We start from the raw sequence: 27902 nt of genomic DNA, 5'->3' as shown, positions 1-27902 counted from the left end.
TTTTTTGGGGGGGGGGGGGGGGTAGCAGGAGGAGAGAAGCTGCAGAGAGGCGTGTAAGACTGCAACTCTGCTTCCTGGTCCCAACTCTGGATAGTCATATTTTGGGGGGTTTAATAAATTTGTCCATATTTTTAGAAATGAGAGCTTCTCCATCCAAAGTGGGATGGATGCCGTCTCTCCTAACAAGACCAGGTTTCCTCCAGAAGGTTTGCCAATTATCTATGAAGCCCACATCGTTTCTGGGACACCACTCAGACAGCCAGCAATTTAAGATAACATGCGGCTAAACATGTCACTCCTGGTCTGATTGGGCAGGGGACCAGAGAAAAAAATGATGAGTGTAGTGATTCCTGGTTTGGTCACTGAGTTTTGAGTTGCTTTGGACTCCTGTTAAGAGTTTTCTATTCTCTCTGTTGTTCTAGTATTTTTGATTATTCTTTGGTTAAGTTTTTTATTCCTGTTTAGATTTCATAATCATTCTGATACCCTAGGGTTCTTGTGGTATTTGAGTTCGAGTAGTATTTATGAAGTTTAGGATTCATGTTTTGATTTGTTCATTAATCTAAAAGTCAGGTTGATTTCTTGCTCTCTTTTATTCAGATTAGTTACATTTTATTTATATAGCACAAAATCACAAGATAATACTATCCAGAGTAAGAATATGGTTAGTCAGGCGAAGTACAATAACCTTGGTTTTATCTGAATTTTATCAAGATCTTAATGTTTAACTAATTGATGTGAGTCATCTGGCTTCATGGATAGATAAAGCTGGGTATCATTTGCATAGCAATGAAAATGTTTGCAATGCCTTCTAATAATACTGCCTAAGGGAAGCATCTATAATCTAAATAGAACTGGTCCTAGCATGGAACCCTGTAGAACTCCACAATCAATCTTAATGTGTGAAGAAGACTCTCCATTTACATAAACAAATTGGAGAGAGTTAGATAGATATCATTCAAACCAGTGAAACACAGTACCTTTAACCATGGCATGTTCTAATCTCTGTAAAAAAATATATAGCTTAAATACAGCTATATAATACAGCTTAAAGGCCTGTGGTACGTAACCCATTACCATAGATAGATTCATTTCATTTAGGATTGAAGCATTAATTAATGTTAGGACTTCTTTGAGGAGTCTGATAGGAATGGCGTTTTAAAGACACGTTGATGGTTTGGAGGAAGTGATTGGTAAAGTGGACTCAGAAGTACAACATGGATACAAACGAATAGTCAGCTCAACAGACCTCTGACTGTTTGTTAGCCTAGCTACAGTGCTGGGGTTGAGAAATCTGGGGTTGTTCTTTTACTTCAAGGTTTTTGTTGTTGAGCTTTAGTATTGTTGTATTATGGAAGCTCTCGTCTTCACGGAGGTCTGGATTCCTGTTTAGTTTTCATGATATTTTCTCTGTCTTAAGCGTTACTTCGAGTCCTTGAATTCCTGTTCAGTATTTATGAAGTTTTAATGCCTTTGAAAAAGACTTATTGTTCTCGTGTTTGGTTTAGATTCTTTGGTCTGTATTCAGCTTCAGGTTAGCTTTTGAGCTTGTTTTTTGCAAAGGTGTATTTTCCTCAGTGTTTCACTGCCAATTCTTTCAGCAGTCACTTCTTTCACCCTTATCTCTGTCTTTACATTTAAGACTTGTTATACCCATGTTTTGTTTTTTGTCTTTGGGATCTTTTGTTTTATTTTTGACAATTGGTTGCTTTTTGGTTGAGTTTTGCTTCCATTCAGTTTCCTCTATTTCTGCACTTGTGTCCCATTCAACCAGCTGTCCTTTATCCCTAATCAGCCTTCTGTGTGTACATACTTCAGTCATCCTTGTGTCTATTGTTTGTCTGCATCATGAGTCCTCTGAGCTCCTTTGTATGTGTTTCCTGATTACGCTTTGCTTTTGGATGATAGTTTTGTTGTTTTATGTTTAGTTTAGGTCTTCAATCAGCCACAATAATGGGTCACTTTTTGTTTAGTATTCTGCCTGCAGTATTCCACATTTGATTCCTCCCCTGTAAAATCCACACACTAACCATGCTGAACCTGTACAGTAAATTGCTGTGTCTGTTTGCTGAGATGATATGAAACCAAAACCTTGTTATCTGTTAACCCATAAGAAGTATCAACAGCCTGACAATGATCATATTGATAACAATATTAATGGTAATCATTTTAATGCACACTTTAAAGCACTGGTACAATGCTTTGAATAAAACATACATTAATGAATTTTACAAACACACAGTCAAACATACAGTCATCCATTTGCTCATACGTAACTCATATTACATTATATGTAAACTATAACCTGAAATATTGGGTGAAATATTAACAAATAGCTAATCTTTAAAAATTAGCTTTCAGCAGCTGTTTAAAACAAAACACAGATTCAGTCAACCTGAGAGACTGAAGAAGATTTCCCGAGTTTCAGTGCAACAACCTAAAAAGAGTGGTCCCTTTTGAATTTAACCTCCTAAGACCCGAACTCTTCCAAGGCATGCATTTTTAATTTCTCTTTGATATTTGGGCTGATTGGGACCTGATGAATGTAAAAACAAAGAATTACCAGATTTTTTTTTTAACCTAATTTTTGTTTCTAAGAAGAATGAGAGCCACATATGAGGATATTCATTTAAAATGTTGATAGAACAGTAGCAGTATAATGTCCTCGTAAGTGGATATCAGGCCCTTGTAGAGCAAAATTTAGTATTTTGGTCTAAATAACCCAAAATGTGGTGTCCACATATTTGGACGCCAGGACCTAGGAGGTTAAAGTAAGAATGTGGAACAGTTAAAAGACCCCCATTAAATGACTGGAGAAGCGGATTCAGGTGTGATATGTAAACAAGGGCTTGGCCATGTATAGGTTTAAAGTAATTGATGAATTAACACAATCTTTAAATGAATTTCGCTAGTTTTTGTGCATTCTGGTTCAGCTGAAGATAAGTTACAGAAGACTGAGAGATATGTGTGAAAAGCGAGTTACAATAATTGAGATGAGACAAAGTTCTACATTTATAGAATTTTTAGGACATTACATCTAAAAATTCTTTGTCTCAAAGAAAATTTGAGTCAAAAGGAAATTACTAAAAATAATGAAGCATTCGCTGAGGTAAGAGACTTTTGAGGTTTGTTAGACTTACCTGAAAAGTACAGCTGTGAATTGTCAGCAATGCAAGGAGATGACTTTAAAGCTGTTTAGTAGATAACTCAGCAGATAACATATATATGGGAAACGTATATACATTATATACATTTGTATTAAGATCTATGTTTATCCATTTTAACTTTTATGTTTTGTATTCACCTCACTGATGGTTTTGAATGTTTATTTGCATGTAATGTTGCTCATGCACAAAAGCAAATTTAGATATTTCCTCCCAAGATATTTGCATAAAACTACAGCAGGCATGCAAGTAAGCTCTTTTTAAATATTAATTTAAACACATTTTAGATCAGCTTTTTTGTTCATATTTGCATATTTTGGATTCATATTTTCAAACAATATGAATATTTTCATGTTCATATAAATATGAAAATCTTTTTGGGGAAATTTTTAGTAACAGGAGTTTGAAAAACATGTAGCCATTTAAAAAAAATCTATATGTATCGCTTAAATATCTTATAACTACTTACAACTACTGTATGAAAGGGTTGAAAAGAGAAAATTGATATTTGGTGTGCCTGATTAAATGCATTAAAAACACAGACATATTTCCAGTTGTTAAGCTGATATCTATACCAATAAAAACTTTCTGGCCACCCGATATGCCTCCTTTAATTTCCATGTAAAGCCAGTGTGAATTCAAATGAAACTAAAATGAGGTGATAGGGTGATTACTGTTCTGCTTACTGTTTATTTGAATTATTAAAATCATGACAAGCAGTAAGGCGTTGAGTTAAAAATGAAAAAGCAGCAACAACAACAAAAATAAATTTGTTGAATTGATACATTCTTTAATTCTTTCTTTTAACTTAACTGGCTGCAGGTTCTTAAATGTTCTTAAATGTTAAGCTGGAGTGTCGGAGTCATATTACTTCAAGGACTCATACAGCCCAATTTGATCTCAAGTGGGTCAGATCATTAAAGCCATTTCATAATGAACTGTCAGTCTTCCTGTCTCTCCACTCTCTGCTCTCTCTTTCTCTTCTCGGTTTGTGTGCATGAGGGCGTGTGAGTGCATAATTCTGATTCTGCTTCAGCATTTCAAAGGCAGAGTCTCATTCTGGTTCCTGCTTGTTTCCCCTGCCTGTGGCACCTGGAAGCAGTCAATTACCCCCCCCCCCCCCCCCCCCCCCCCACACACACACACACACACACAATTCATGCTACAATTATTGGTAAATTTGTGTGCTAAGTACATTTAGTCAAAAATAGCCTTCAGGTTTTATTGTACAAAGCATGTCAAAAACTTTGGACTCCTGTTTTAATGTATTTAGAATCCATATACAATTCAAGTACAGTAGTGTACAATACATTCTAGTACTAAAAGAGTTATACAGCAGTAATTTGCAATACAATATTTATAATAATGGATTGCATTTATATGGCGCTCTTCGGGACCCTCAAAGCGCTTTACAATGCCACTATTCATTCACTCTCACACACTGGTGGAGGCAGCTACAGGTGTAGCCACAGCTGCCCTGGGGCAGACTGACAGAAGCGAGGCTGCCATCGGCCCCTCTGGCCATCGACACAATGACCGAGACTGTCCGAGCCGGGGCTCGAACCGGCAACCTTCCGATTACAAGACAAACACCCAACTCTTAAGCCACGATCTCCCAGATTTACCAGATAAAAGGTCAAACCCAAAATTAGTCAGTGACACAATAATAAAATTGAAATAATTTAATGTTTATTATTCTGAAGCAAAACTGTCTGCATGACGTGATCACTGAGAGTGAGATTATTCTAAAGCAAAATGCCATTAAATCTCTAATAGTAGGTTTCTAAACTACAACCAATAATGTTAGAGTAAAAATTTCACACTACATTGTTTAATTACAGCATTACTTTAATTCAGTAAATACTTTTGTCACCAACATCAACACAAACAAAATATGAACCTGAAAAATAATAATTTCTTAGACGAATAATCTATTATAGATTGCATGTTACTAAATAAAAATAACTTCTTCTTCTTCTTTTTGGCATTTTTATTTGATAGGGACAGTAAAGATTGACAGGAAAGTTGAGGGAGAGAGGGGAAGACATGCAGCAAAGGGGAGGTTGAATTCAAACCTGGGCCGGCAGCCACTCGGCATATGGTTGCCTTCTCATCCCACTGAGCTAAACTGGCACCTGCAATCAGTGTTGGGAAGGTTACTTTTAAAATGTATTCCATTACAGAATACATGCCCTAAAATGTATTCTGTAACGTATTCCGTTACGTTACTCAATGACAGTAACGTATTCTGAATACTTTGGATTACTTAATATATTATCATGCTTTTTACAACAACGTGAATGTACTATTGCTGTGTGATTTATTACTATTACTGAAGGTCTGCGACTCCGAACTGTAGTAAAGGGACCTCTGACTAATACGGCGGCTCGTAGCCGAAAAATAGCTTTACTTTGTTGTGTGGGTCAACTCTGCTTGCCAGAGACAGAGAGGCGTTGAAAGGCTGCTCCAACGGAACTTGTTAATTTCGGAGGAAAACACGAACACGGTGTACAGTCGAGTCTTAATAGCTTACTTACAACTGGGCTCGTCAGGCACTCTTCTTGGCTGCAGTGGTTATTATTATATTTACATGCTTCCAGCTCCCGTTTTTCCTCGATGACAACTCGTACCTTTCCACTCCCCTTTTTCTCCCTCCTCGCGCTCACAGACCCATAACGTGTATGGCAGTCCATTCTCCCTGCAACACGGACTACACTGCCCACGATGCTACATTCTTTAGAGCTATGCTTGTAGCATTCTGCCTGTTAGCTTAGCACAACAACAACAACGAAAAGGCGCTCTCTCACCCAGGAAACACACAGTCGCAGAGAGAGAGAGAGCGTCGCCCTGTAACCATGGCAACTGTAATGCTGCCGCCTGGAACAACAGAACGTAGCTGTCAAACAAAACCCAAACAGTCCTGACCCGCGACAAAATGAAACAGGAAAGTACCGCAGTGTAATCCATTTATTTCAACAAAGTAACTGAATACCACCTTTTTAAACGGTAACTGTAACGGAATACAGTTACTCATATTTTGTATTCTAAATACGTAATAGCGGTACATGTATTCCGTTACTCCCCAACACTGCCTGCAATATATTCATTCTACACTATTTGGTGTATAATTTACATAATTGTGGCGTGATTGAGAAACAATGATTATTATATCATTATTATATCTAATCTAGTGTATTTTGTAGAGTACAGTCTCATGGTATACATTACACAACTATTGCTGTCCTTTTTTCATATTCTTTCATTTACTTTATGAACAGTTTGTTTATTGTCCTTCCTGTGCTTTTGGCTGTGGCTCCTCTTCTGTTTGAGTTGGTGGGACGCCCTCTAAGAAGGTACAGAAGTACTTTGGTGTGTTTAAGTCAGGTTTCCTTAACAGCAAGTAGCATTTTGGAAAGTAGTAGGCTGCCAGCAGTCCAAAGTTGCTTGCTAGGCTGAAATAAACATGGACAATTGACCTGTTCTTGTTATTATCTCTGTTGTTGTCTACGTAGATAGGAATAAAGATCACCCAAATGACACAGTAGATCAGGGTGGAAAAGGTGATGTCCCTGGCTAGATTATACTGATGAAGAGGCTTCACTGCCATGAAGGTGCACATGAACGATGCAAGGGCCATTGCATAATTGAAACCTTGCATTAAGGCAAATACAATCAAAGGTGAAACAGGACACGAGAGGAATGATTCTACAAAGTCTATTGTCATATTTGCCACATATCCAGACAATGAAGGTCCTTCTTGAACAAACCAGCCACAGAGACCAGCCTGCACAGCGCAGCAGATCAGCACAAACAGCCAGCTCACAGGGCCTCTTAACAAATGCAGATGAGAGGCAGCCATCTCTGGGAACTCTGTCACATAGAGTATCTGTTTGAAAAGAAAGGTTGGGTTCTAAGCATGCGTAAGATCTTATGGAAAGGCCTAAAATAATGTAATAAAGTTAGACATATTTAACCAACAAATGAGATTCTTATAGATCAATAGTTCATTCATGTCAGCTGTTTGCTTCAAAGTTGAATACTGCTGCAATTAAGGTACAAAATTAAAAGTACAATAGAAACTGTCTCTAATTACACACGATGTCTCTAATTGGATGTGCCATAAGCAATAATCAAAATATTTTTTAAAACAAACTTAAAAAAGGCGGGAAAGCTGAGAGAAGAATTAAAGCACTGCATGCTTTCTATCTGCTTTTTCTGTAACTGATTCTGAAGTTTCTGCACAATGCCATCGTGGGGCAGTGTTTCACCATTCTTAACTCACCTGTAGTGAGATGGACAGGATAACGGAGAGGGTGACAGTTTGGAAAATGGAAGTGAAGGGCAGCTGAAGACGGCAGACCACATCCCCTGGCTCCCCCAGGAAGAGCAGCAGACTAAGATTGGCTCCCATCAGGCCGAGCACAGCCACAAAACTCAAGGGTCCCCCTGAGGCCGTTACCAGGGGGGTTCCTCGGTGCATCAGGAACACGATACCCACTGACCCCTGACATACCAAAAGCACGGTACCAACCAGCATCATTATCACAGCATCCTGACTGCCCCAGGTAAAAAACTTAAAGATGGGGTCAGTGCAGTTCGTGCTGCGATGCTGGGACCACTGGCGGTAAGGACAGTTAGTACACTGGGTGTCGTCTATGACCGAGAAAGCACAAAAAATTTGGTTCCATTAAAAACGAAAAATCAACCAACCAAACAAACAACATACACACACCATTTAGGGATCCTGTCACACATCAGTGACATGTTATGGATTATGCTGATTTGCAGATAAAGACAAGAAAATGATACAACTTTCTCATTTGTGTTTTTAATCTAGTATTACAGGTCATTGATTTAGCTAAATACTGCAAAGAAGATGCATTAATTGCCTGAATACAGTGAGTCTTGAAGGTCTCCTTTCAGCACAAAAAAGGTTCAAATATAATGTCTGCACATCTACTGAATACTATTTTAACTCTGTGATTATCACAGATTAAAACTAGTTGCCGCATTTTAATTGTGAATTTTTACAGGTGCAACAGGTAGATTTTGTATTTATTAGGACAGTGAAAGGCTCTTTATGTTTACCTGTTTTTATTCTATTTTAAATGAATCTGTTGACATTTATATGCTTAGATATGCACTGAATATCTTGACAAGGAAGCAAATAAGCAACATCAGATATCTGAGACTACCACATTACCCTTATTTGCCTGGTAGGTGCCTGCCAAACAGTCAATACAGTCAAAACAGCAGGAGTAGACGCCTTTGACTCTGTGGACCTGGCCTTTGCCACACATTGCTGAACAGGTGGAGTCGGGAACCTGCAAAGTTTGTGGTAAAAAAGAAAATCCAAGATCTCAAACTGGATCGTGACCTGGATATTAAAGTTTTTACATAAGTTGTACATATTTTTCTGAGTTACAAAAATTACCTGATTAGTGTCCCACTGAAAGAGGGACTTATTGAAGAACAGCTTTTGTTCAGTAAATTCTCCCACATTTCTAAAGTCCACTTGAGATGAGTTTGTCCAGATCCACTGAATCACACCATATCCTATGTTCGGGTCACCATATTGGTCAAACTCTATATGTGTGCCATTTATGTTAACAGAAGTGTTCCTTAAAGCCTCAGACAGCTGTAACAAATGTAATTTAACTCATTTTGTTATTGTTGATAAGCTTGATTTTAAATACAACGGTCTATAAATTAGAAAAAATAAATCACCTTCCAGGGATAGATTTTTCTTCCAGATCCCCACTTACAGGCAGTTGAATTGCATTCTAGCAGGTTATGCAGTGCCTGTGCTACACTGTAAACAGCAGCATACACACTGAAACTTAATGTCTGCACTGCAGGTGCTTCCACTATGCTAATGTTGTCTAGTGACAAATTCCAGCATTGTGGGCAGCGATAGTTTGGATTCTCAGGATTTGTGGCTGGAGTGGATGTCTTTGCCCGCTCTTCACTGAGTTTCTTGAAGAGCTCCATTGCATAATTGGTGAACAGGCCGAGGGTGTCTGTTTTGTCAACAAATCCAATGATTGTGCCAACTGTTTCAATGTTGGGCAGGGAAGTCACTCGAGCATCGATGGCCCAGCTTGTGGTGCCGATCCATACAGCTGTTAAATTACTCCTGATAACCTGGAAAAAATTAAACGATTGACTGGTACTGAACAAACTCCATGCACTAATAGAAATTAATACAGTTCTTAGCTGCTTTAATTCTCTGTTTCACCAACCTCTCTAAAAAAGATTTCACTTTGCTCTGGAAGAGAAAACACCACTACCACTCCAACATTGGTTATTTGGATATTGTTTATGATGGTTTTGATTGTTGGTTCGGGGTCAGTGTACACTGGAATCAGGCCCTGATAGGCCACACAGACAGATGTTTTTTCTACCAATTTGGTGAACATCTGCACACCTCGTCGCCCATATGCCTCATCACTGCCCACAATTGCAACCCAGTTCCAGCCAAATTCCTGTATTAGCTGTATCATGACATCCACTTGCCATTTGTCACTGGCCACCGTACGAAAGAATGACGGGTAGAGAAGTTTATCACTGAACCTGTCACTGGTGGCCCCATAGCTAATCTGGTGTGAAAATTAAAAACAGAAAATCAGAGATAACTCTAATCACTATTGACATGTAAGACCTAATATATCATTTTCAAGGTAAAAACAAAACAAAAAAACAATTATCTAAAGATCAGGCAATAAAAGAACAAGTTAATTTTTCTGTGATATAACCTGGCACAAATCCTTTGATCGACTTGTAAGAGTTACTTTTACATTTGAAACATTTATTGTCAGATCTTTGCATTAATAGAAACTATGCTGCAAATCTTAAGATGTATGTGTATTCAAACCTGTGGCATCAAAAAGAATCCCAGGAGTTTTCCAATGACTGACACCATTTCTGAGCCAAGAGGACCAATCACTGCAACTGTACTGGTCTCATAGTCGGTGTAATTACACTGCACAGGTAGTTCTTGGTCGGATTTTTCATTGAGGAAAGACAGAGTAGGGTTTATAATAATTAAAGATTTTGTGCAAGTGTCATAGATTTCATAACCTAACTTGATGCCTGGGAGGAGAGTCTGATTTCCGTTGATTTCATCCACTGTGTATTTCATGGCTATAGCAAGTCCCAGTCCAAACTTATTTACACTGTTTACCCACAAGCAGAAAACAGTAAATATTGTGGTAAGTCAGGGTTAGCATACACGATTAGAGTCTCATGTTATTATTAAGGGTTGTTCACAACCATCCTTACCTTTCACATCTTATCTGGTTGGGCTCTGTTATGTCACTGAGGCTGCTGGTGACATCGTTAATGGGAAAGAGCCCTCCGAGCATAATGTCCCCAGACAAACTGAAGAGGCTGGTAGAAATGTTGTTGACCCATTCAGGCAAACTCTCACTGCAGCTCAGTGTAAAGAAACAGCACAAAACCAGCAGAGCGAAACATGAAGCCATGACACTGATAAGCAAGCGAATGAAGCCACAGCAATGACAGCAGCGTATTTTTATGTCAGTGCATCATGTAGGTGGTTTTATGCAAATTCACCTGTGTTCTCACACAGACATATTTAAAACCTCTATGGTTTTCTGAGAAAAAAGATTCACTTTGCACTTTTGTGTGTTTGTGTGTATGTCTGCAGTGTTCATCTTTCCAGAGTATTTTCATAGAATTTGTTTGTGGTTTGAAATTTGTTTGTCTTTGGAATAATTATCTATCATGAGTATCATGATTCCTGGTTTGGATCTTTGAGTTTTGAGTTGCTTTGGACTTTTAGGGCTCCCATTAAGAGATTTCTATTCTCTCTGCTGTTCTAGTGTTTTTTAATTTTTGCTTCTTTTTTTTTTTTAGATTTCATAATCATTCTGGTATTCTAGAGTTCTTGTGGTATTTGAGTTTGGGTAGTATTTATTAAATTTAGGATTCTTATTTGAATTTCTTTAATATTCTAAAAGTGAGACTTATTTCTTGTGCTATTGCTGAACTCTGTTTTTATTTCAAGGTTTTCTGTTACACTTTTTTACTGTTGTATTGTGTGAGTTCTGGTTTTTATGGATCTCTTGATGCATGCTCAATCATCCGGGGAAGTACATCTCCAAAAGTTTGATTCTGTTCATCTGGACGTGGCGTTTTCAGTGGGAGAAACGTTTCGTCACTCATCCAACTGACTTCTTCAGTCTCAGCTGACTGCAGGTTTCCCCAATCTTATAAACAGTACATTTGCATAATGACTGAAACCAGCCCACTGAAGGAACAATGGGCATCATAATTATGCAAATTCTCATGTGTATTTCCCACAGTGTTTGACTGCCTCTTCTTTCCTCTTTCAGTGTTTATGTCTTCCTTACCTCCGTCTTCGTTTTCATGTAAGACTTCTTACAGTCATATTTCCTGTTTTACTTTAATGGTAGGTAGTTGGTAGGTGGTTGCTTTTATGTTGAGTTTACCTTCCTTTCAGTTTCCTCTTAGTCTGCACCTGTGGTTCATTCTCCCAGCTATCCTGTATCCTTAATCGGTCTTGTTTGTGTACATACTGCAGTCATCCTTGTGTCCAATGCCATGTTGTCTGTTATGCTCCCCTTTTATTTGAAAAGGTCTGGGACTTTTTGTTAAGTATTCTGCCTGCAGTGTTCTGAATTTTGGTTATCCCCTCTTCAATCCACATACAAACAATGACACTTAAACAATCTCACACATTAAATTCCATTATGCCTCCTTGCTAAGACGCTATTAAACCAAAACCTTGTATCTTGAGTGTTTTTGATTAACTTTTCAGTTTTTTCAACCCCTGAAAACGTGACTATCCAGAGCTGGGTCTAGTAAGCACATTGTTTTGAAATATCATGTCATATATTTCCCTCACTGTTGGCTTGGTATGTTTATTTGCATGCAATGTTGCTCATCCACAAGGCAAATTAAATATTTCCTCCCAAGATATTTGCATAAACCTTCAGCAGACTTACAAAGTAAGCTCCTTTTAAATGTCCATTTAAACACATTTTAAATCAGCTTTGAAGTTTTTTTTCTTTTTTGCCTTCTTTTACTATTACAGGAAATCTTTGGTAACAGGGGTTTGAAAAAACACAAGCCATTGTTTTTTATCATAAGGTATCTCATAGAAAACTTATAACTACTTACAAGTACGAAATTAAAAGGTGTAAATCAGAAAAGCAATATTTGATAATTAAACTCATTGAACACCACAGCCATAATTTTAGTTGTTAAGCTGATATCTATTACAACATCATTCAAGAATTCAAATTACACTATGGGCCTACAGAAAGATGGGCATTGCGTGACTACCAAAACTAGCAATTAGGACATGGAATGTTATCTCTCTTGTGGGGAAGGAGGCCTGGTTAGTGCTTAAGGTTGAGAGTTACCGGCTAGATATAGTCGGGCTCACCTCAAAGCACAGCTTAGGCACTGTAATCAGAGGGTTTGTTCCCAGCACCTTTGGGTCAGGGAATGTGCCCTGTCTGTCATCTGCGCTTATGCACTGAACAACGTTCAGAGTACCCAGCCTTCTTGGAGTCCATTGGGTGGTTGAGGGTGCTCTGGGAACACCTGGCAGAGGCCCTGGTCTGAGAGATCTTCAACTCACACCTCCGGCAGAGCTTCAAGAGCATTCCAAGGGAGACTGGGAACACTGAGGCTTTCTTGGTTGACACGCCTCTACAATGTTGTGTAGAGATGGTGGACTGAAGCATGTGTTCTAACTGCCATGGATAAGCAGTCACATGATATCACACATTGAAGGGATTACAAAATGTAGTATAATACACAAATATATGTTTCTAATAAATATATTGAGAATATTAATATAGATAATGACAATTAGTTTTCCTTGGTCAGTGATACAGATGGAAGCTTGAGTGTGAGAAGTGTTTAGGCTAAGTTAGAGCTGGGCGATATGAGATTTTTTCATATCACGATATGTTTTTTTCATTTCAGTCGATAACGATATCTATCACGATATAAGCCAAATAACTATATTTGTAAGATTTAAATGTGCCGTTGCTCACAAGTAAAATGTGAAATAATCAGCAGCTTGTTTTGATTTAAATATTTATTTCTCATAATAAGTTCAACAGGGTAGATGTACTTAAGGAACATGAGACTTTTTCAGATAAATAAAGGCAAATATTGCAAACTACACAAAAGGCAGCCGCTAAAGCGTTTAAGTTTCAAAATAGAACAAACGAAACAGACTAAATTGTCAATTCCACTTAGAAACAAAATATTAATTCTAAAAATAAATCTTAGTTTGTTTTACAGAAGAACAGACAAAACTGACTAACTTTTGTCAATATCAAATAAACTGAGAACTAAAAGGAAATTCTCAATCTCTCCTTGTTGTATAGCTGAGCTTTTCAAACAGTTTTAACAGTTACTTTAGTCTGACAAAAGCCGAATGACGAATTAGCGCTTCCAGCCAGAGACTGAGGCTACGTCCACACGTACACGGGTATTTTTGAAAACGGAGATTTTCCGTTTTCGTTTTAAAAAATAATCCCGTCCACACATAAAGGCAGAAATGAAGGAAAACGCTGCTATGAACATGCCAAAGCAGCAGGTGGCGCTAGATTCCTAACCGTGCAGAAATGTTGGCCAATCAGAAGTCTAGAAGCCTCGGTGGGAAAAAGTAAACAAAGCTGGGGCATAGAAGCAGAACCGAGTCGTATGTGTGGACGGACAGTAACTGTGTGTATATGTAAGCATTTAAACACTGCAGAGAGTAGAATTAACAGTATTGTAGAAATTCATTTCACTGAAACAATAACGTGGCGCACAGTGTGACGCATGCACCAGTTTATTGTATTTCCAGACTTGCTTTCGGCACAATTTACAGTGCACGCTACTCTGTTTTTTGTCAGACTTGAAATAGCCGAAATACCTTCACACTACGGAACTTCTATGGCTCTTCCGTTTGACAATCTCTCCGGCATTGGAACCATCATCTGTTTTCTCTTCGGTCACGCTCGGTTGATTTTTCTAGTCGGCACACTCATTTCCTCCATTACGCGCTGGCTCCATTACCTGCTGGCTGCTTCCCAAACAAACACACGTGCAGCTTGGCACTTGTGCTGTACGTAACAAGTCACACGACGTGATGCTGCGGCTGTGATTGGTTCGGCTCTGCGCTACTTAATTTGGATTGGCTGACCTTTTTTTTTTTTTTTTTTTTTTTTTTTTTAATAGGACAAGAGCGGCGAAGTCTATCGCGATAGCTTAATTTCTCTATCGAGTAAAAGTTATATCGCGATACATATCGTTATCGTTCTATTGCCCAGCTCTAGGCTAAGTACAACTCAGCATTGCAAATCATGTGGATATATGTTTGAAAATTATGGCCTCAAAGCTTTTCTTGCCTGTGGCACCTGGAAGCGGTTGGATACACACTTACTCACCTGTGTGCACTCTGATGTCACTGCAGAGTTCCTCAGTTTCTCCCTCTGTGGTCTTAAAGATTTGCTTCTCATGCACACACACACACACACACACACACACACACACACACACACACACACACAATATGGCAGCTTTATTTAGTAATAAATAGCTCTCAGGTTTTGTACTGAGCATGTCAAATATTTTTGACTAGTATTTTAATGTATTTAAGATGAAAATACACTGCAAGTACAATAGTGTACAACACATTCTATATTATTTATGAAGTTCACACCACAAGTATTAATGCAAAAAAGAAAAAAAAGACGGAACCAGTTTCACAACAATAAATTTACAATCTGTCTTTACCAGAGAAAAGATTAAACCCAAACTTAGTCAGTGTATCAAGATTTTGATAATTTAATGTGTATTACTCTGAGGCAGAATTGTGTACATAACAATTTTACTTTTAGATAACTTGAGAGTATTTTTAAAGAGAAAAGCAATTATTATATTTTTAAATGATAAACATTGTAGGTTAAAAATCCAGTGTTAGAGATAAAAAACTGTCACAGTACAGTATGTCTAATTGCTTCATTATTTTCATCCAGTTCATGAAACTGCAGTAACACAAACAAAAGAAATATAGAAAAAAAATTCTTGAATAAAATAGTTTACAGGTACAAATCTATTTTAAACTCTTTTGCAGACTACACATTATTATATAAATGCAATGCACTTTCTGTGTTATTTGCTATATGTATTACGTGATTGTAGAGTAATTCAGAAACAACTATTTTTATAATATTATCTAGTTTCTTTTGTGGTGTACTGAACTATGCTGCAAATTACTCAATCATTCCTATCCTCATAGAAAGCAAAAGCTATGGAATTTTGAGATTCTTTGATTTTCTTAATAAGAAGCTCAGTTGTTTTATTGTCCTTCCTGTGCTTTTGGCTGTTGCTCTTCTTGAGTTTGAGTTGGTGGGACGCCCTCTAAGAAGGTACAGAAGTACTTTGCTGTGTTTAATTCAGGTTTCTTTAACAAGAAGTAACATTTTGGAAAGTAGTAGGCTGCCAGCAGTCCAAAGTTGCTTGCTAGGCTGAAATAAACATGGACAATTGACCGGATCTTGTTATTATCACTGTTGTTGCCTACGTAGATTGGAATAAAGATCACCCAAATGACACAGTAAATCAGGGTGGAAAAGGTGATGTCTCTGGCTAAGTTATACTGATGAAGAGGCTCCACTGCTATGAAGGTGCATATGAATGATGCAAGGGCCATTGCACCATTGAAAACTTGCATTAAAGCAAATCCAGTCAAAGATGAAACAGGACACGAGAGGAAGAATTCTACAAAGTCTATTGTCATATTTGCCACATATTCAGACAATGAAGGTCCTTCTTGAACAAACCAGCCACAGAGACCAGCCTGCACAGCGCAGCAGATCAGCACAAACAGCCAGCTCACAGGGCCTCTTAACAAATGCAGGTGAGAGGCAGCCATCTCTGGGAACTCTGTCACGCAAATTATCTGTTAAAAAAAGAAGAAGTTATCATCCTGATTATATCTTTATTTTTTATTTTTCTTATATTACATTATGTGTTTTGTCCAAAAGCGCTTGTGCTTTTATGCGCTTTCACTAAAAACAACTTCTGAATTTTTTTGAGAAATCTAAAGTAGATTACACTTGTATGCCTCCACAAACCTGTCAAGTTACAGTTTACGCTGAAAATAAGGTAAAAATTCTAAAATGTGGAAACACTGCAATGAAGATGAAGCTGAGCATCAAGCCAAATGGTTACAACTGCCTCATAGATATTAGACAGAAAAATGTTTTTGCAAAATACTGAGCCGTAGCAGTTAAATTGACCTTTGACCTTTTATATGTAAAATGCCACCTTTTTACAATTTATGATCGTTTTTTGCTGTTGGTGTATTATTTGTAAAGTTCTTACTGAAATCCCTTTTCTTGACACCACACACTGATCATGACTGATGTTTTTACTATGTTTTACACAATTTTGTGGGGTTTTATTTAAACTGCATGTATTAAATTGAAAATGTAGATTTTCTTTTATTGATGGGAGTATATACATATTAATAGCTCTTGAACGGTTTTGTTTCTGTGTCATGCTATATATCTGGTCTGTCTTGCAAAAGTAAACGTTCCTTGAAAACTGGCCAATAAATACATGTGATATCTCTAATTTGTGTAAGTATGTGTCAGTAGCAATTATCAAATTAAAGTTAGAAACAAAAATTATTGAAGACTGGAAAGCTTAGGGAAGACAGAAAAATTAACACACTGCATACCTTCTATCTGTATTTTATCGAGCATGTTCTTTAACTGATTCTGCCATTTCTGCACACTGCCATTGTGGGGCAGTATTTCACCAGTATTAACTCACCTGTAGTGAGATGGACAGGATAACGGAGAGGGTGACAGTCTGGAAAATGGAAGTGAAGGGCAGCTGAAGACGGCAGACCACATCCCTGGGCTCCCCCAGGAAGAGCAGCAGACTGAGACATGCTCCCATCAGGCCGAGCACAGCCACAAAACTCAAGGGTCCCCCCGAGGCCTTTACCAGGGGGGTTCCTCGGTGCATCAGGAACATGACACCCACCGACCCCTGACATATCAGCAGCAGCACACCAACCAGCATCATTATCACAGCATCCTCGCTGTCCCAGGTGAAAAACTTAAAGATGGGGTCAGTGCAGTTCGTGCTGCGATGCTGGGACCACTGACCGTTGGGACATTTAGTACACTGGGTGTCGTCTATGATTGGGAAAGCACAAAAATATGGCTAAATTAAAAAGCAAAATAAAACATCACAACAGTACACACACGCACCATTTAGAGATCCTATCTTGCACAGGCTACATGTGTGACTTACTTCATTTTTATGCCTTCTTACACAGAAAGAGATAAGAAAATCATTCCCCTGATTTGAAGAGGAGAAATGTATTGCCCTAATTAACAAAACCTAATGATTTGGAAAGGGACACATCTGTCTATATAAGGTTCCATAGTTGCAGTGTATGTGAGAGCAACAACCATGCCTAAAACACTTCACTGATCAGGCCTGAAGGGTAGACTCGCAAGAGAGAAGCCACTCCACAAGAATAAGCACATAGCAGCCTGCCTGGAGTTTCTCAAAAAGGTACTTGAAGGACTCTCAGACCACGAGAAACAAAATTCTCTGGTCTGATAAAACAAAGATTGAACTGTTTGACATTAATTCCAAGTGTCATGTCTGGAGGCAACCAGTGCTCTGGACCTCTGATTCATCAGGTTCAAGTTCATCTTCCAAAAGAACAACAACCTTAAGCACACAGGCATCATAACAAAGGAGTGGGTTCGGGACCGCTCTGAATATCCTTAATTGGCCTAGCCAAAGCCCACACTTGAATCCAATTGAATATTTCTGGAGAGGTCTGAAAATGGCTGTGCAATTACACTCTCCATCAAACTCGATGGAGTTTCAGAGGTTCTGCAAGGAAGAATGGGAGAAACTGCCCAAAACCAGGAATGCCAAGAATGTAGCATCATAGTCAAAAAGACTAGAGGCTGTAATTGCTACCAAAGGTGCTTTAATAAAGTATTGAGAAAAGGCTGTGAACACTTATTTACAGTTTATATGTTTTATTTTTAGAAAAACTTATATTTATTTTGTAGAATTAAGACATAGAATTTTTTTCACTTTGCCAACATGAAGTATTATGTGTGAACTCTTGAGGTGAAAATGAATTTAATCCATTCTGGAATAAGGCTGTCACATAACACTGTGGATTCTTACTGGTTGCTCTGTATGAGCATGAATCTCATCTGAGACAACATCACCTTCATTTGCCTGGTAGGTGCCTGCCAAACAGTCGATGCAGTCAAAACAGCAGGAATAGAAACCCTTGACTCTGAGGACCTGGCCTCTGTCACATTTTGCTGAACAGGTGGACACAGGAATCTGTGAAGGTTGCGGTACAAAATTTAAGATCTTAAAATAGATCATGAACTGGACATGAAAGCTTTTACATGCTAGAAGTTGTGAAGATTTTTCTGAGTTACAAGCGTTACCTGTTTAGTGTGCCACTGAAAGAGGGACTTGTTGAGGAACAGCTTTTGTTCAGTATATTCTCCCACATTTCTAAAGTCCACTTGAGATGAGTTTGTCCAGATCCACTGAATCATATTGTATCCTATGTTCGGATTGCCATCATTGTCAAAGTCTAGACGTGTGCCATTTATGTTAACAGAAGTGTTCTTTAAAACCTGCAAGAGCTGCAAAATGCAATTATTGTTGTTACTGATAAGCTCGATTCCAAACTTTGTATAGTGTCTCATATATCTGTGAAGGTTCTCAGTCATCCAGGTCATCGTAGTCAAAGGAGCTTGCAAAGAAAAGCGTCTGGACTTCTTTAAGTTGCTTGAAGACGTTTCACCTCTCATCCGAGAAGCTTCTTCAGTTCTAAGGTCAAATGGTGGAGAGTCCCAGATATAAACCTAGTGGGAGTGACCCCCACAGAGGGACAAAAGGACCCCCTGATGATCCTCTAATCACCTGAGCCAAGGTGTGAAATTGGGTGTGGGACCCAATCAGCCAGAGTTTCGGGTGTGTTCATTGTGAAACCTGGCCCCACCTTGTCATGCGAATTCCTGAGGTCAGATGGCCCAGGATGTGAGTGGGCGTTAAGGCGTCTGTGAAGGGATCTCAAAACTGGATTATAGATGGCAGAGAGTTGGTGTCGTAAACCCCCGCCTCTGTTCAAAGATGGTCGCTCACAGTGGACATAGATGGCTTCTTTCACTCCTCTTTCAAACCATCTATCCTCTCTGTCCAAAATGTGAACATTGGCATCCTCGAAAGAGTGTCCTTTATCCTTAAGATGCAGATGGACTGCTGAGTCTTGTCCTGTGGAGGTGGCTCTTCTGTGTTGTGCCATGCGCTTGTGAAGTGGCTGTTTGGTCTCTCCAATGTAGAGGTCTGGGCATTCCTCACTGCACTGTACAGCATACACCACGTTGTTAAGTTTGTGTTTTGGCATTTTGTCTTTCGGGTGAACCAGTTTCTGTCTGAGTGTGTTGCTGGGTCTGAAATACACTGGGATGTCATGCTTGGAGAAAACTCTCCTGAGTTTTTCTGATACATAGGGGATGACAATGTTGTTGCGTCTGTCCTTCTTATCCTCCTTCGCTGGTGGATAAGAAGGACACCAGCGAAGTCCTTCTTATCCGCTCAGGTGACACTGAGCGAAGGAGGCTCAGTGTCACCTGAGCCTCCTTCGCTGGCTCAGGTGACACCAGCGAAGGAGGATAAGAAGGACAGACGCAACAACATTGTCATCCCCTATGTAGCCGGTGTATCAGAAAAACTCAGGAGAGTTTTCTCCAAGCATGACATCCCAGTGTATTTCAGACCCAGCAACACACTCAGACAGAAACTGGTTCACCCGAAAGACATCCCCGACCATCTTTGAACAGAGGCGGGGGTTTACGACACCAACTCTCTGCCATCTATAATCCAGTTTTGAGATCCCTTCCCAGACGCCTTAACGCCCACTCACATCCTGGGCCATCTGACCTCAGGAATTCGCATGACAAGGTGGGGCCAGGTTTCACAATGAACACACCCGAAACTCTGGCTGATTGGGTCCCACACCCAATTTCACACCTTGGCTCAGGTGATTAGAGGATCATCAGGGGGTCCTTTTGTCCCTCTGTGGGGGTCACTCCCACTAGGTTTATATCTGGGACTCTCCACCATTTGACCTTAGAACTGAAGAAGCTTCTCGGATGAGAGGTGAAACGTCTTCAAGCAACTTAAAGAAGTCCAGACGCTTTTCTTTGCAAGCTCCTTTGACAGTGTCTCATATAGTAGAAAAATAAAAGAAATCACCTTCCAGGGATAGATTTTGCTTCCAGATCCCCACTTACAGGCAGTTGAATTGCACTCCAGCAGGTTATGCAGTGCCTGTGCTACACTGTAAACAGCAGCATACACACTGAAAGCTGATTTCTGGACTGCAGGTGCTTCCACTATGCTAATGTTGTCTAGTGACAAATTCCAGCATTGTGGGCAGCGATTGTTTGGATTGTTTTGACTGTCAGGATTTGTGGTTGGAGTGGATGTCTTTGTCCGCTCTTCACTGAGTTTCTTGAAAAGCTCCATTGCATAATCTTTGAACAGGCCGAGGGTGTCTGTTTTGTCAACAAATCCAATGATTGTGCCAACTGTTTCAATGTTGGGCAGAGAAGTCACTCGAGTATGTATTGCCCAACTTGTGCTGCCGATCCACACAGCTGTTAAATTACTCCTGATAACCTGGAATAAATTGCATTGGTTGACTGGTACTGAACAAACTGTCCATTAGCAGAAAATAATACATTTGTGAATCACTTTAAATCTCTGTTTCACTAACCTCTCTAAAAAAGTATTCAGCTTCCTCTGCGAGAGAAAACACCACTACCACTCTGACATTGGTCGTTTGGATATCATTTATGATGGTTTCGATCGCTGGTTCGGGGTCAGTGTACACTGGAATCAGGCCCTGATAGGCCACACAGATAGATGTGTTTACTGTCATTTTAGTGAACATCTGCACACCTCGTTGCCCGTACTCCTCGTCGCTGCCCACAATTGCAACCCAGTTCCAGCCAAACTCCTGTATTAGCTTTATCATGACATCCACTTGCCATTTATCACTTGGCACAGTACGAAAGAATGACGGGTAGAGAAGTTTATCACTGAACATGTCGCTGGTGGCCCCATAGCTAATCTGGTGTGAAAATTAAAAACAGAAACGATTTACTTTTACATTTAAAATATTTTTGCAAGTCTCAAATTTGTAAATCAAGAGAAAAAAATCTGATAACTACAAAATGTATGTGTATTCAAACCTGTGGTAGCATAAAAAATCCCAGGAGTTTTCCAATAACTGACACCATTTCTGATTCAAAAGGACCAATAACTGCAACTATACTGGGCTCATGGTCAGTGTAATTACACCGCACAGGTAGTTCTTGGCTGGATTTTTCAGTTAGGAGAGACAGAGTAGGGTTTATAATTACTGAAGATTGTCTGCATGTGTCATAGATTTCATAACCTAACTTGATGCCAGGGAGGAGAGTCTGATTTCCGTTGATTTCATCCACTGCGTATTTCATTGATATAGCAAGTCCCAGTACAACATTATTTGCACTGTTCAGCAGCAAGCAGAAAACAGTAGAAGTCATTGTAAGTCAGGGTTAGTTATTTTGAATCTCATGTTGTTAAGAAAGCGTTGTTCATAACCATCCTTACCTTTCACATCTTATCTGGTTGGGCTCTGTTATGTCACTGAGGCTGCTGGTGACATCATTAATGGGAAAGAGCCCTCCGAGCATAATGTCCCCAGACAAACTGAAGAGGTTGGTCGAAATGTTGCTGACCCATTCAGGCAAACTCTCACTGCAGCTCAGTGTAAAGAAACAGCACAAAACCAGCAGAGTGAGACATGAAGCCATGACGCCAATAAGAGGGAGACTGAAGCCACAGCAATAAGAGCAGAGTGCTTATGTCAGTGTTTCGGAAATTATTGTTTTATACAAATTCACCTGGAAGTCCTCATCATGCCTTCCCTCACTTGCCCAACCAAACCTGACACATTAGCAAAAGCAAATGCAAATCATACACATAACAAATCAAATTTGAATACAAGTGAACCTTTTGACATGATTAATCTATTTTTTCCAATCATACCAAAACGATTTTTTAATTTGAAATATCGTGGGAGCAAGAAATGATGCAGTCTCCTATACCTTAATGTTTTTCACATGGTTTTTCACATTTTGCTCGAGCAACGACTCGCTTTGCACAATGTGTAGAGATATGTTTGCTTATGCTGTTCCAGTGGTGTTATCTAACCAGGGTAATTTCCTGAAATGTGTTGATATTTGTTTGTGGTGTGAAATTTGTTTCTCTTTTGTCTAACTATATCTCATAAGTGTCATGATTCGTGGTTTCTCGTGTTTGAGTTGTGTTGGAGTATGTGGGTTCTCATTATGTGTTTTCTGTTTATTCTCCCTTTTATTCTACTAAATTGAGGACAGATGATACTGTGGTGGAGTTTGGTCTACGGCTCTTCTGCAGAGGAAGAGTGGTGCAGAGGAAGGGTGGTGCAATAGGTTCAAAAGCTCAAGAGTGGAAATCCCTGTAAATAAAAGATCACTTGCCTGCAATGCTGTCTGTGTGTCTTGGTGGGGTCCCAGAACTGGTGTGTTTCACAGTTGGGCAGAAATCCAGCCAAGGAATGTTGGAGACATAGCCTGACTTATTGCTGGTGCATATGGTGGTGAAAGTTGTAGCACTGTCAGCAAGAGCAGGCGGCAATATGGCAAGTGCAACTGGAGAAGCTGTAGTACCAGGCTGAGCGCCTGAGGCAGGTTATGTAGAGACTGGTTCCTCACTGGTGCCTCTGCTACACTCTCCGTGACTGATGCTGAGGCTGGACTGGATGGGGGTGGAGACCATCCTCAGGCCATCATAGAGTTCAAAGTGAAAGCAAAGGAATGCCACAGCACATTCAGGAGTGGGCAGTGTTGCTACAGGGGGAAGGCCCAGATGGTGGCACTGAGCCTGCTGCCAGTGTTGCGAGGGCGCTTTGCCGAAGTCTCCAAGGTAAGTGAAATTCAATACATCCTGGACCCAAGACCAAAGCTACACACATTGGGGAGTTTATCAAGGGATAATATGCTCTATTGCTCTATACATAGATAATTTACTATATTTCTTTATTGTTGTCTTTTTTTGTCCTTAACCCTGTCCTCCCAGGTCTTTCTCATTACATCCAGTGGACCTCTGATTGATGGACAAATAGCAAGTCAGAAGATCAAAGGTTTTCAAACACTCTTCAATCATATAATAAATGACAGCAAAATAAGAATCAACAGCCATGGCCACAACCCATACACTCAGTTCTGCTGCTCAACCCACAAAAGCATTTTCCTTGTGGCAGCAGTTAAGTAGAAATAAACAGGCTTTCCAAGAGTATAACATTTATTGGCACAGATCATTGTTACAACAAAAAAATAATCAAACAAATGTACTTTTTGTGCCAAGTTTATATGAAACCATACCGTAGTGGTTCACAGCCAAGAATGAAAGATGGGGATGAAAATTAGCACCTCCAAGTCTGAGGCCATGGTTCTCAGCCAGAAAAGGGTGGAGTGCTCACTCCAGGTCACGGACAAGTTGCTAAGTTACTGATATTGTTACACTACTGATATTATTACTCCTGCTCTGCCTGCAGCCCCTAATTCTTTAATGAAGATTGTGAAAAAAAAACATAAACATAAAGGTAAAAAACACTAACATAAAGGTAAATAGTGAAGGAGGAGCCAAGATGCTAATTTTCAAATGTTTATTTCATGCTAGCGTTGAAATCATGGTTCAGACTGAGGCAATAATTTCAGGGAGAGCCAAGGCCAACATAACAAACAAAACATTCCTGATATGAAAATAAAAGAAATTGACCTAACTCCAAAGAAAACAATAAAAAAAAAGAAAAAAAACTATACAACCTATAACCATAACCTACCTAACAACCAGTATTGGGGAGTAACGGAATACATGTACCGCCGTTACGTATTTAAAATACAAAATATGAGTAACTGTATTCCGTTACAGTTACCGTTTAAAAAGGTGGTATTTAGAATACAGTTACTTTGTTGAAATAAATGGATTACACTGCGGTACTTTCCTGTTTCATTTTGTCGCGGGTCAGGACTGTTTGGGTTTTGTTTGACAGCTACGTTCTGTTGTTCCAGGCGGCAGCGTTACGGTTGCCATGGTTACAGGGCGACGCTCTCTCTCTCTCTGCGACTGTGTGTTTCCTGGGTGAGAGAGCGCCTTTTCGTTGTTGTTGTTGTTGTTGTGCTAAGCTAACAGGCAGAATGCTACCAGCATAGCTCTAAAGAATGTAGCATCATGGGCAGTGTAGTCCGTGTTGCAGGGAGAATGGACTGCCATACACGTTATGGGTCTGTGAGCGCGAGAAGGGAGAAAAAGGGGAGTGGAAAGGTACGAGTTGTCATCGAGGAAAAACGGGAGCTGGAAGCATGTAAATATAATAATAACCACTGCAGCCAAGAAGAGTGCCTGACGAGCCCAGTTGTAAGTAAGCTATTAAGACTCGACTGTACACCGTGTTCGTGTTTTCCTCCGAAAACAATAAGTTCCGTTGGAGCAGCCTTTCAACGCCTCTCTCTGTCTCTCGCCAGAAAAGTTGACCCACACAACAAAGTAAAGCTATTTTTCGGCTACGAGCCGACAGGGACCCCGCCGTATTAGTCAGAGGTCCCTTTACTACAGTTCGGAGTCGCGGACCTTCAGTAATAGTAATAAATCACACAGCAATAGTACATTCACGTTGTTGTAAAAAGCATGATAATATATTAAGTAATCCAAAGTATTCAGAATACGTTACTGTCATTGAGTAACGTAACGGAATACGTTACAGAATACATTTTAGGGCATGTATTCTGTATTCTGTAATGGAATACATTTTAAAAGTAACCTTCCCAACACTGCTAACAACACATAAACAGGAGAAAACAGGGTGTCAAAATAAAAGGCAGCTCTCCCCTACAGGCAGTCTGAAAATGAAAACATAAAAATGCAGATACAAGTCACAAAGGCATGCAATCAAAATGGCCAGAGGGCCCAAACACACAGTTCCACAGGTCTTAAGTAGCTCTCTGCTGATTGACAATTAGCTGGATATCTGTGAGTAGCATCCAATCAGGACAGAGGAGATGGAGCCAAGACATAACATAAGGAGTTAGTTGAAAGAAGAAAACCAACATCCTCCTGGGGGATGTAACAAGTTTTAAGACCAAATGGTGGAGAGTCCCAGATATTTAAACCTTAGTGGGAGTTACCCCTTAATAGGGTCTTTGACCCACTATTAAAATCATGTGTTTCATCACATGAGCCAAGGTGTCAAAAAGGGGTGTGGGTCATTATTAGCAGAGGTTTCGGGTGAAACCATTGTGAGTCCTTGCCTCAACCCATCATGTGACCTTTTGAGGTCACCTGACGCAAGATGTGAGTGGGGGTTAAAGAACCTGAGAAGGGATCTCAAAACAACATTGTAACTGATAGACAGCTGATGTTGTATGGCACCTCCTCTGTTCAAGTATGGTCGATCACAGTGGACATAGATGGCTTCTGTCAGTCCTCTTTCAAACCATCTTCCTTCTCTGTCCAAAATGTTAACATTGGCATTCTTGAAAGAGTGACCATTATCCTTTAGATGCAGTTGTACAGCTGAGTCTTCTCCTGTCGACGTGGCTCTTCTATGTTGTGCCATGCATTTATAGAGTGGATGTTTGGTTTCTCCAAATGTAGAGGTGTGAGCACTTCTCGCTCCACTGCACAAATGAATTTTTGTGCCACTGTCTGTACCCAGGGGATGCTATACTTTGCATATATGAACTTCCAAAGATCCACAAAGGATTAGTTCCACTCAGCCCCATTGTTAGCAGTATAAACAGCCACCTACAACGTTTCCAAGTACCTCGCCACCATTCTAGCTCCCCATGTGGGGAATATACCTCAGCACATCAAAAACTCTACTGACTGATGAATCGTCATGTGAGCTTGTGAAACGTAATTGCCTTCCACATTGCGTCTTTGAGGTAGTGCTAAATGAAAATAAAGCAAATTGAATCTTCTCTGAAGGATGACTGGTCTTTAGAAATAGGATTTTCCCCCAGATGAGCTAGAGGAGGAGGAAGTGACTGGGACGCGGGAGGTCTAGGCATCTGGGATGTTGAGGTTGTTGATCCAACAACCCAGATGTGAAGAAGTGGCAGAAAATGGATGGATAGATGCAGTGAGTGCAGAATTTCTATTTCTAATGGATTTCCACACTGTGAAAATATATACGTATCATATATTCAAGTAAAATACCTCATAGTACACTTTTGTCACACCGTATGTTTAATTGCATCATTATTTTTATTCAGTTCATGCTGTTATGACCAACATTACCACAAACACAACAACATTCCTGACAAATAATTCTTTCACAAAAGCTCATGTACAAGTAAGAATGTATTGTAGACTACATGTTGCTAAATAAACACACAATATTCTTTTTATGTTATTTGCTGTATGTATTATGTGATTGTAGAGTAATTGAGAAACAATAATTATTATAATCTAGTGCATTTTGTAGAGTACAGACCCATGATCTACATCACTTGAAGTTCTTCAGAGGCCTGGTAATGAACTAATCATTTGATTCAGGTGTGTTGACCTAGGGTGACTCAGCCCTCGAGGCCTGGAGGATTTAAAAGATAAAATGAAATCTGACGGATGGATAGCGATAGGAAGGTTGTTCCACAGATTCGGTGCAACCAGGGCAAAAGCACGGTCACCCCTAGATTTAAGTCTAGAGCTAGGCTGAGCCAGGAGTAATTGGGCTGAAGACCTGATGGCTAAGAAGATCGGCAAGATAACGAGGGGCTAAATTATTTATAATTTTAAAGGTGAGCAATAATATTTTAAATTCAATGCGATATTTTATGGGTAACCAATGCAAATCAATAAGAACAGGGGTGATAGAGGCATGCTTTCTAGTGCCAGTCAGGAGGCGAGCCGCAGCATTCTGGACAAGCTGAAGTCTGTGAAGGACAGCAGATTGAAGACCAAAGTAGAGAGAATTACAGTAATCCAATCTAGAAGTCACAAAAGCATGAATGAGCTTTACAAGATCTTTATGAGGGACATAGTGCTTAGCCTTAGCAATAAGGCGCAATATCCTATGTTTGGGCTGCTTTGTTAATCAAACTCTATAAGTGTGCCATTGATGTTAACAGAAGTGTTCCTTAAAGCCTCAGACAGCTGTAAATATGTAAATTATTTTTATTATTATTTATAACCTTGATTCTGAATTGTGTACTAAATTAGAAAAAAATAAATCACCTTCCAGGGATAGATTTTGCTTCCAGATCCCCACTTAAAGGCAGTTGAACTGCATTCCAGCAGGTTTATTAAAGAAACAGCGCAAAGCCAGCAGAATAAAATGTGAAGCCATAATGCCGATAAGCAGGAGACAGAACCCAGAACGCGTCAATGTGCTTATATGTCAGCGCATCATGGGCGATGGTTTTATGAAAATTCACCTGTAAATCATATGTCCTCCTTCTCCTGACCGCCCACCCTGACACATTCGGAAGAGCAAGTCATAAACAAAACCAAAAATGTACATATAGATACGGATATGAAAGTTTTAAAATTATTATATGAAACATTTTCAATCATCTTGGAACA

At 39.6% G+C, this 27902-nt stretch overlaps 2 protein-coding genes across 2 annotated transcripts; both read right to left on the bottom strand.

The window, feature by feature from the left end:
* Positions 1–6447: 6447 nt before the first annotated feature.
* Positions 6448–10648, bottom strand: LOC146632366 (taste receptor type 1 member 3-like). The gene is made up of 8 exons (XM_085354315.1): positions 10446–10648; positions 10039–10339; positions 9407–9763; positions 8892–9308; positions 8604–8802; positions 8368–8499; positions 7447–7817; positions 6448–7050 (listed from the first exon to the last, which is right to left on the bottom strand). Exons 1-8 carry the CDS (start codon positions 10646–10648, stop codon positions 6448–6450), a joined length of 2583 nt encoding a protein of 860 aa, XP_085210441.1.
* A 4868-nt stretch (positions 10649–15516) lies between these two features.
* Positions 15517–22090, bottom strand: LOC146632365 (taste receptor type 1 member 3-like). The gene is made up of 8 exons (XM_085354314.1): positions 21888–22090; positions 21485–21785; positions 21007–21363; positions 20484–20909; positions 18665–18868; positions 18434–18554; positions 16998–17368; positions 15517–16119 (listed from the first exon to the last, which is right to left on the bottom strand). The coding sequence occupies exons 1-8, from the start codon at positions 22088–22090 to the stop codon at positions 15517–15519; spliced, it is 2586 nt and encodes an 861-aa protein (XP_085210440.1).
* Between the last annotated feature and the right edge of the window lie 5812 nt (positions 22091–27902).

This window comes from Diplotaxodon limnothrissa, linkage group LG5, assembly GCF_057381915.1.
Source record: "Diplotaxodon limnothrissa isolate DT_005_m linkage group LG5, D_limnothrissa_male_GT1.1, whole genome shotgun sequence".
In the NCBI taxonomy this organism is placed as follows: Eukaryota; Metazoa; Chordata; class Actinopteri; order Cichliformes; family Cichlidae; genus Diplotaxodon; species Diplotaxodon limnothrissa.
This window is presented reverse-complemented; position numbering and strand designations above follow the sequence as displayed.